Source organism: Ips typographus, linkage group LG16 (genome assembly GCF_016097725.1).
Source record: "Ips typographus isolate SLU linkage group LG16, UJ_Ityp_2.0, whole genome shotgun sequence".
In the NCBI taxonomy this organism is placed as follows: domain Eukaryota; kingdom Metazoa; phylum Arthropoda; class Insecta; order Coleoptera; family Curculionidae; genus Ips; species Ips typographus.
In genome coordinates, this window is record NC_138437.1 from 6553055 (window position 1) to 6562947 (window position 9893).

The 9893-nt window shown below is 32.3% G+C and overlaps 3 protein-coding genes across 3 annotated transcripts; all 3 read right to left on the bottom strand.

Annotated features, from left to right (window-relative positions):
* Positions 1–1404: 1404 nt before the first annotated feature.
* On the bottom strand, positions 1405–2931 carry LOC145739073 (uncharacterized). The gene is made up of 4 exons (XM_081994396.1): positions 2737–2931; positions 2486–2685; positions 1989–2102; positions 1405–1786 (listed from the first exon to the last, which is right to left on the bottom strand). The coding sequence occupies exons 1-4, from the start codon at positions 2875–2877 to the stop codon at positions 1621–1623; spliced, it is 621 nt and encodes a 206-aa protein (XP_081850522.1). The 5' UTR covers positions 2878–2931; the 3' UTR covers positions 1405–1620.
* Positions 2932–3600: 669 nt separating this feature from the next.
* LOC145739274 (transcription initiation factor IIA subunit 1-like) lies at positions 3601–8122 on the bottom strand. The gene is made up of 6 exons (XM_081994764.1): positions 7982–8122; positions 5930–6797; positions 4752–4920; positions 4428–4673; positions 3883–4370; positions 3601–3830 (listed from the first exon to the last, which is right to left on the bottom strand). Exons 2-6 carry the CDS (start codon positions 5957–5959, stop codon positions 3723–3725), a joined length of 1041 nt encoding a protein of 346 aa, XP_081850890.1. The 5' UTR covers positions 5960–6797; positions 7982–8122; the 3' UTR covers positions 3601–3722.
* A 272-nt stretch (positions 8123–8394) lies between these two features.
* Positions 8395–9769, bottom strand: LOC145739275 (uncharacterized). The gene is made up of 2 exons (XM_081994765.1): positions 9612–9769; positions 8395–8829 (listed from the first exon to the last, which is right to left on the bottom strand). The coding sequence occupies exons 1-2, from the start codon at positions 9640–9642 to the stop codon at positions 8510–8512; spliced, it is 351 nt and encodes a 116-aa protein (XP_081850891.1). The 5' UTR covers positions 9643–9769; the 3' UTR covers positions 8395–8509.
* Positions 9770–9893: the final 124 nt, after the last annotated feature.

The window sequence follows — 9893 nt, forward strand, 5'->3', positions numbered from 1 at the left end:
AATTATGATAACTATACAATACAAATATATTTTTTGAACTAACATTACTGTCAGGGTGTTTCATCCCTTAAAATATAGACACAAAGAACTCGTACAAACTTTCCCGTTATGTACCTAGAATCTGTCAACAACAATTAAAGGATTCTGAAAATTAAGGTTGTTCCAGCCCACCCTCAAGAGTACCACCTTTAGTCTAGTCTAGATATTCTCTTTAGATTAGCAGCATTTAAGAGTAATCCTTTTCTACCGTTAGTGTTCAATTGAGTATGTCAGTTGCTTTGACATATGTCGAGTTATTGTTTAGCTTTATAGGAATTGGTTACTGGAAATATTTTTACAAACGACTTAGTTACTTTATTTTTGTCTTTCATGTCTGCTTCTGTGACAATAATACTAGTTGTTCAGCAAAGTAAAGGTTATTAAAGGCACACAGCAGTCTGTAATATCAAATGTATGAAACTGTGTATACAGTACAAGTAGTAAATTTCAAAATTATTCAATTACAGTCAATCCTGTCTATATGGCTTTTTTCTATAATATACAAGGTGTCCCGCGAGGGAGTTACAAAGCGAAAAGTGAGGTAGGAAATTTCATCAAGGTGTTTTTGCATTTAAGGGCCTCCTTAAATCGTTTTGAGGTAACTGAAATAAAAATATCTTGGAGGAGTAGTTTTTTAGTATCTTAGTTACCTACTTATCTATCATCTCTGATATATTTTGACCGATGTTTCTATTAAATTAAGGTTTTCTAAGCAAGTACTTTTCATATATCAGGATAATATTACAATGTAAAATATGCACCCTAATCAATTCGCAAAAAATTCAAAATTTGAATGTAAAAATCTGATCAAGATAGCAACCCAAATATAACTGAAAGTGTTGTATTAAATTAAATAAAAATAAATGTTTATTCTCAGACCCTCATGAATTTTCATGCACTAATACCCCTAAAATTGTAAATTTAAATTTATCACACTATTGCAATTTTCAACTTTATTAAAGCTCCTAAACCATGTTGATATACTTTCTTTTATCTGTCCAAGACAATTGACTATTGTATCGTGTCGAGGAATTATATCATGTAAAGTTTGTAATTTCCTTTTGCAATACTGTTCAGTTAATCGCCTTTTTAACTGTACTTAAGTACCAATAATAAAATTTTATTCAATTGATAATATACAAATATTGCAATATCTTTGATTGCAAAAGTCATAATATACTAACTGGATATGCATGAATATTTCAAGAATTGATGACAACATCTAGCATTTAATCAACAACAATAAATTTTAAAAGTGCGAATAATCCATTTTAAAAACCACCCCACAATGAACCTTTTCTTTATGAGTTAAGGACCTCATGCTGACCGCAAGTAACCATATTTTGTAAACACTTCCTTAACGGCATTCAAGTCATTTTCCGCACTCTGTTGTGCTCGAAATCTATAAAATAGATTTAAATCTCTTTTAAAAGTCCCACTTAAAGAGGGCTGTCGACAATAAGGCCCTTAACGTCGTTCACAAATTGGGTGGTGTTATATTATGATATTTTTGGTTTATGATGTCGAGCACCTCCGGGTTTTAGGTTGAGACAGGATACCCAGTGAATTAAAAAAATTTATTTAACCTAAAAACGTATTGTCCAGCAAATCTCCTATTACGGTGAAAGAGTTTACAATATCTAAAGGGCATTTTTTGTTGTATTTTTTACAATGTTTGTTTTTCTTTCCGTAACTTTCCGCATTGGTGTATTTCAACGGCAGATTGGTGTTCAGTGAAGAACTAGGACTGCAATAAAAAAATCAACATACAATTTGTGTGACAGTTAGGGCCGGTACTTTCACCTCCGAATAAATTTATTTTTAGGATAATTTCTATAGAAATGACGGAATTGACCAATAGCAGCGTCTGATTTCACGGTCTCTATATTATCCTTAGAATAAATTTATTCTGAACTTAAAGTACTGGGCCATAATATAGTAAAACAAACCTTAGTATAATATGCATTAAATCACCCAGTATATCTGTATCTTTAGTGGTATATCGGGACATGTCACATATGATTCTAAGAAAACAATTGTCTCCTCCATACTGTTTGGTAAATCTGTAATCAAAATTTTATACTTCACAAAGTTGGTCATAATTTTAGTTAAGAATTTTGTTCTTGAAATGTAGGCGAAGGAACAAAATATACTGTCGCTACAGGGTCTCCAAATTGCTGTGTTTTCAATCCTGTATTTTACAGGCAGAGACCAAAACTTTTCTGTTTATGAGCTGCACTTCCTTAAAAAGATGGTTTCTTGGTTTTTTGGCATTAAATATCACCATGACAATTCAGAAGGCCAGAAACCTCTAATTTCTAATAAAAAACCTCTCAAAAATTGCAAGAAACTTCACCAAGTGTCTTAAATCTTCCAAAATAAAGTCCATTTAACACTAACTAAAAAAAAAAAACAACTTGGTGAGGTGGTAAATTGAATTACTTACGAATCCATTTTCATTTCAATAATTTTGTACAGGGTGGCTCTGTCAAATAACCCTCTCTCTTCGGAACTTTCACTGGACACTATTGGAGGATATGTGTATTCAGTTTCGTTTTGAGGTAAAAAATAATTAGCTTCAATATTCCACGAGAAATCGGTATCGATTTCTGACGGTACCAGTTTCAAGTCAAATGCAACTAAAATCTAGAACATTCATGAATACTACTAGCTTCTTTAAGATTTTGATATGCTTACCCCCATAAATGGGTCGTAGAACTTTGAAAATGGAAATCGCACTTTGTTGGCAATTGTGTAACCTCCATCGTCCTCCTCAAGCAACACACTTGGCCAAAAGTTTAGCATTATCCACATACATAAGAAAACACTTAAAGGCATTTTTATTTAGCTCATTGTCTTGTCATCGTTGACACTCTTAAAGACTAACACGGCCTAAACGTGGTACAGGTTTCATGTTTGATTAGTCAATTAGTTTGGGCTAATATTTATTACGATTTTTGACTTGACCCTCCTAATTGCTTAATCTGATGCTACTTCTCGCTTGTTTTACAGTTAATCTAATTTTGTTGGAATTTAGTTTATATAACCCCTTTTGGAAGTTGATTTGTAGAGTAGTTCTTAAATAATGTAAGCATAATTTTGTTCAATGTAAATTCCCTAAACTAATTTCTTCGTAAAAGGATGTTATTTTTATTCCTTAATCAACATAAACCCTATGGAAATACTAAGAAAACTAAACTACCTGTAATAACTAATATATTTCTTCGCCATAATAGCAAAAACTAATAATAATAAAAGTATGTAATTGTTTATACTAATATCCTGGTTTTTAGGCGAATGCGAAATATCACTGAAAAGAAATATTTTAAAATGGAAGTGTAGAAATCTGTAATATTTATATTGCGCCATCTAGGGTATATTAACGGCGGTTGTTGTAGAAACTTTTTTTATAATTATATTTTTGCACTATGTACTCTACAGAGTGCACATAATAAATTTGACTTATAATTAAATAATTGTGAATGAATGGGCGTAACTATAAACCGGTTTTAATTATGATTACTTATTATAACTGAGGTACTACATAATAATACCACCATAAAATTTACATTTTGTATATTTAATACCTTAACACAGAATAAAATACATATGAAATAAAACACATTAAACCTAAACTCGTGCAATATAATTACCGGAATATTAACATACGTTTAAACAAAATTTTACCACTCCGCATCACCGTTTGCTTTCTGGAAGACATAGTCCTCTCCATTGAGATTCATTATGCCATCTTTGAGGTGGAATTTCCAACGATTTCTCGCTCTAGTAATCTACATAAAATTTAATAAAAAATTTGGAATTTTGTTATAAAAGAATAATTACCTTATCAAATTGGCATACTATGACATTGTCAGTTTCAAAAGAGTCCTCTGTCCCATCAGCATCCGAAACGTCATCTTCAGAATTTAAAGGTTCATCTTCCGCTACATCTTGTACTTCTTCTTCAATTTCATCGATCAAATCATTGTCATCTGCGTTGTCGTTGTCTTCATCATCGTCATCATCCAAGTCATACTCATCTGAAGAGCTATGAGTACCGTCAGTTTGAAGCAGTCGTTTGGTTGCTTCACTGATTTGCTTGGTGTGTTTCTTCTTGAAAGCTCTACGTGAATAACTGGAGGATTTTTTTGGAAGATCGTCACATCCGTCAGTTTGTAAAATGGAGTTGATGTTGATGATGTTGGTGGATTGTTGGTGCTTTAGGAAAGCGTTGTTCACTTGGTCTTGCAAAAAACTGGTAGCTGCTTCTAATGGTAAGTTTAGGGTTGCGCTGATTATTGGTCCAGTTAGAATTGACTTAAGATGGTGCCCTGTATCATTTTTGTGATATAGTTTACTGGTCCCAAGTAAATAAATAATTTGATTACCTTGTAAGAATACTTCAGGAACTTCAATACCAAGAACCCGCTGTTCTTCTGTACCACATCCAGGTGGTGCAGGTATGGTAAGTTGTACTGGTACTCGTTTCCATTCCGGAAAAGCCACACCTTGAGGTATATGGTTGTTTGGAGCTACTTGTCCCACCAATTGCTTGTTTTGGCTCTGTTGCTGAGCTATCTGATTAAGATAGTTTTGTTGCTGTTGTTGTTGCTGCAATTTTTGGGCTCTGCTCACTGGTTCACATAAAATAAACTGGTTTAAATGACTTGTTAATAAAAACCAAATAAAACTTAATCAGATTTGAAACGCACCCATGATTTTATCCAACTCCTTAATCTCCTCCACGGCTTTAGTCGCGGCTAATTTGGATTCCCATAAGGACTTCAGTTCTTGCAACACTGTTTCATCGATTCCATCCTCTAGGAAATGTTCTCGGATGTTTTGTATTACATCGGCGATCACGTCTTGGTACGTTTTGAACTGTAATAATTTAACAACAGTTTAGTCTCGGATGTACCCAATCAAGCAAACATTTAAATAAATCATAATACAGTTGTGTGCTTCTATGCTTGTAGTTCCATTATGGTTATATATTTATGATAAGGTGTTTAAAAACATTACGCAATTTAAATTAAAAAAGTGTCACAATCAACACGAATGTACTACTACTAATTAAATTGCAATTTTAAAAGGTGACCAGTGATGCAGTTTTTAATGTGTAGGGTCACCTCTCGTGTGTTTATTTTAAAATTTTGAGGTGTTAAAAGTAATTGTAGTTTGCCTAAAACTTGGACTATAACAGGGTGTCTCCAATTAGAAATACTTACCACGTTTGTTAATTATACAGTTTGTTTGAAATCGTCAAGATTTATATTTTTGATGTTAATATGGCGTATTTTTACAAATTTTCTGATTGACCATAGACAACAACATTCTCTTTTTTTTAATTTAATTTGGTAACAATGTCAGTTGAAAAAAATAGGGATTACAGAGCGCGTCACTAATTCCAAAATTTTTAAATAAAAGATGTTAGAAAATACGACTTTTGAATTTTTAGTTCTAAAATTAATTTTGTTTTAAATAGTATCAAGTTGACACTCTCAAATCATGGGAGAGATGAAATTTTTTGGGACCATCTATATAAACTAATAAATTGCAAAGCTAGGGATGTTAATAACATAAAATAGGTTTAAGCAATACTGTGGTAGCAAAATAAAGTGTTAGGAAATAATGTTTGTTTCCCACGAGTTTACGAAAGCGTAACGAGTAGTTCTTATGGTTTATGCGTTAAAAAAGTTATTATTGTCCTCAACATTTTCTTCAGACCACCAAAGACTCATTGATATTGTGGGTAAAAAAGTAAAACGCGAAGGTCATATTATTATATTATCAGGATATAAGATAAGATTGTCGTTGCGCAGGCGTTACTCAGCGGGTTGTTGGCAAATGTTAATAATTATATCAAATAAAAATAATCTGAAAAACTCACCACCGATGATTTGCACAAAGAATTAGACATATTCCGTAATTTTCAGACCAAATTCCAGTTAAGTTTGTTGATTTTGAACTTTCTCTCGGAACCAAGCACCATTCAATAAGAACCATAGTAGGTCGACTAAAGCACGTCCACTACCAACAACTTGGGGAACAGTGACTGAACTGCGGACCGCTTGATGACGTACTTAATATTACAGGTAGTCATTTGAATGTAATAGTTAATTACTTAGAAGAATCCGGTATTTTTTAAATTAGAATAAATGAGGAACTTGTTTGTCCCCTTTAAATATGAAAAGCTTTCAAAAATAAGTAAATAGAATTTTTCATAAACATCTCAATTAAATATTTGAAAATTTTGCAACATTTTCTACCTTTACAAAAAAACATTAAATGCCTTTGAATCAAAATTAGAAAAACTTTAGTGTAAAATACGTTACAAAAAAAGCTTATTGTGTAAGTCAATCAAATTGCTTTAACAAAAACAGAATTTTCTTAACTATAATGGTTACATAACTAGCAATCTATTTTGATTAATGCGTATGCTTTAAAACAACTATTTTAATAATAAATGAACATCACATATGGTTGTAGTGTCCAGAAAAATTCATTTGTCTCATTTTTTTAATAATTTCCTCCATGACCTCAAACATGTTCCTTGGAACCCTTCGACGTGGAACCGGATGGGGAATGTTTGGCGCAATGGACACATTGGGACCTAACTGGGGTAGAAAATTCAACGGCGCATGACGTCGTTGTCGCGCTTGTGTTGTCTTGGTTTTTAGCTCTCGAATAGAGTTGATGATGACGAGCACTCCAAACAGGACCACAAACGTGCCTAAGCAAATTTGTAGCCAAGAAACCTGGAAAACAGAATTTACTTTAAAGTCATTAAGGTCGCATTTTGCTTGCCGCAACTCTCGATGCTTAGACTAAATTTTATCAGGTTGCGCAAAGTGTTTGAAGCCAATTTGCACTGTAATGACATTTATGAATATTTTTGAAATTGGACGGATATACAGGGTGTTTAATGTTGATTAAAAAGAAAATATTTTAAAAGACATAACTTCTATTTTTAGTATTATTTTGCAGTACTAAAACAGCATGAAACGCAAGTACTGCAAGTAGCTACACTATTCATTCACCATTTGTCAAGAATAATCAAAGTTCGTTAAGTGCTTACATCATTGGCAAAATTTGGAAATGCCTCTATGAAATCAGTTGTTATTCCAACATCCTGTATCACCGCAACAAAATAAGTTTGGACCATAGATTATATGGCAAACTAGTTTTATTTTTAATGCACAGTCTAGACGTAAAATGTGTCGAATATGTGATATTGAGGAAATACTGTAGGGGTACTATGTAACTTGATAGAGATAGAAACAGAGATTTAAACAAGGCAGACTTATAGTAGGACATGCAAGTCAAAGTAAGATAAAGAAAGAAATTTCTTTTCCCCTTACATAGTTCCACTGCTGGATTTTCAAACATCCAGTCACATTAATTTAATGTTAATTTAAATAAGGTTAATTAATTATTATTAATAATGTGCTATTCTAAAAGAAAAATCCACTTAGAATATTGTTTGAAGCAAATTTAAGCTTTATCAACAATATTTTTTTTTTAATTATGTCTAAGTAAAATTGTATTCAATACACTACGCCATGGGTTTGTTTTTATAAACATTTGAATGTCAATGTAGCAAATAATAACGTAAATCTATTTTTTTGTGTAAATAAGGCGTAACTTTGTTAGTTATAAATATGCGTTACTCTTGGACATCTCACTATTACGATTAATTTGTGGCAAATTTGGATCTTAGCCACTTTTAGAAATAAAAAAAACTTTTTGTCCTCAGTAGTGGAAATGCAAATCAAATAATTATGAAACAAGTTTGTCCAACCAAAAAAGAACTTTTGACTAAAACAGTCAGTCACGTGACAGATACAAATTTAACATAACACAAGATGAGTATACGAAAAAAAATCTAACACAGGAAGGTACCAAAACACACACAAAATATTTACTTAACATAGGTACTTACTCCATTTTTTCCACACACTATCTTCTTTTCCGGGTTCCATAGGAAAGTACTAAATTGTTTCCAGGAGGAATAAACAGAGCACATTTTACTGTGGTCAACGTGTTAATGGACTGTGCAGCAACACCTGCGCTTAATCCTGAATTTACCCCCTCAACAGAGGAAAAGTTTCCATTTCATTGGTGGAACTAAGCGCAAGCTGTGATTGGCAAAAGGCGCTTTATCTACTTAATAGGTTTCTAATCAAATTACAGTTTGTTTATAAGAAATGAAAAGCTTTGCATTTTTGAGCGTTTTATAATATAAGTTTATCAAACTATCGAGTTCAAATCAGGAAAGTTTGTTAAATTAACATTTTGTATCGGGAAATAATTCTCTAGCCTTATTTAAATCTGCACACAATAATAATACAGATGTTCTTCCATTCTTAATTGTATATTAAGAAAATACAAGACTTCTGCATACACAATAAACAAATAACGATTTTCTACAAAAATGCATTATTACAGCTACTCTTACATAATTAAAAACCTACAATTCCTCACGATATTGACCGTGTCTTTTCATAATAGCGACGAACAAATTGTAAAAAGCATAACTGCTAACTGAGACAATAAGAAGCAAAGTAAAGCCAAAAACAAAACTTAAAAAATTCCCATCTATGACAGAAGATTCGTCTTTTCTTGGAAGAGGTCGTGGATCGTTGGGGGTTTTTCTTTCTGCCATAATTTTCTTCATTCTCTTTAGCCTTTGGCGTAGTTCATCCACGTTCTCCGTTATTTCTGGTTTGATCGGCTCACCTTCGGGGAATACCCTGGCGTGGATTACGGGTTGAGGATTGGTAGACTCTGCTGTCAAAAGTTGAACAGTTTTATGTAAAAAATAGTTGACCACTGTACATATTTTTTTAAATCTCGGTATGTTCACTATTAAAAATTGTGAAAGTGACACTAAATCCGAAAAATGTACATGTAATACACCAAAGTTAATTTTCCAAATAAGCAATAAATGTGTAAATGTATATTTTTTGAAACTACAAGCAATATCCAAAGAAAGCAATTATTTGACTTGAAATTTTTGAAAAAAATACAAATATTACTAAAGCTCAAATTTCATTCAAGTAAATTAATTTTTCTATGGTAATTTTCATAATACTTAAAGCGGAATTAGGCTCTAAATCACCAATTATTATTATTTCACCAGAACTTCATCAGTATTTGACTTCAATCTTAATGAATAAGGTTTTAATGTCAGTGACGTAGGTTTTTTAGTAAAGTAATAATTGTTGCTTTTAGGGCCCGTTTCACTTCTTCAGATAATTTCTATAGAAACCGTGAAATCCGACAGTGGCGTAGCTCTAGCGAACTAATAATTGTAGGGCAAACGAGTTTAAATGACATTTACAGGAAAAAAATAACAATGCTCATCTAAAGTTTGACTCAGTGACATGCGTAAATTGTAAATACTATGTAAGGGAAAAAAAATGGAAATAAAAGTTATGGTTCTAATCATAATTACAATTCCAGAGTATTATAGTATAATTTTTTTTGCGAGATAAATCAGTTGGATGCAAAAAGAAGACAATGGCAAGTCTAGCAGTAAATCAATGAAAAAGATTACAAAAGAGGCTTACATGATTGTGGAAACTCTCTAGATTTGTTCATGTTTTGACAGCATAGAGCGACGCAAGAGACATTTACGAAACTATTGATTGCGGCTCGTAAACTGGACCGAAATGCAGGGGAATCTGGGTGGTGAGATGAATCCACCCTAAAATCCTGCGCAACAGTGAGATAAAACGAGTTAACTGAAAAATCCCAGACTGCTCTACCCCGTTCTGTTTTCAAAACAAAATCTTAGTAATTTTTTCTGTGACAGGTTTAGTGAAAAAATCTGTCAAAATTTTTTCGGTATT

Excerpts from the sequence above, each read along its gene's own strand:
- LOC145739073 (XM_081994396.1), bottom strand. The coding sequence starts at position 2,877 with ATGCCTTTAAGTGTTTTCTTATGTATGTGGATAATGCTAAACTTTTGG. Across the intron at positions 2,103-2,485 it reads ATTGAAATGAAAATGGATTC|ATTTACCAAACAGTATGGAG; the intron begins GTAAGTAATTCA and ends TTTTGATTACAG. Across the intron at positions 1,787-1,988 it reads TTAATGCATATTATACTAAG|TCCTAGTTCTTCACTGAACA; the intron begins GTTTGTTTTACT and ends TTTTTATTGCAG.
- LOC145739274 (XM_081994764.1), bottom strand. The coding sequence starts at position 5,959 with ATGTCTAATTCTTTGTGCAAATCATCGGTG. Across the intron at positions 4,921-5,929 it reads CTTTGTGCAAATCATCGGTG|TTCAAAACGTACCAAGACGT; the intron begins GTGAGTTTTTCA and ends AAATTATTACAG. Across the intron at positions 4,674-4,751 it reads GGAGTTGGATAAAATCATGG|TGAGCAGAGCCCAAAAATTG; the intron begins GTGCGTTTCAAA and ends TATGTGAACCAG.
- LOC145739275 (XM_081994765.1), bottom strand. The coding sequence starts at position 9,642 with ATGAACAAATCTAGAGAGTTTCCACAATCAT. Across the intron at positions 8,830-9,611 it reads TAGAGAGTTTCCACAATCAT|CAGAGTCTACCAATCCTCAA; the intron begins GTAAGCCTCTTT and ends AACTTTTGACAG.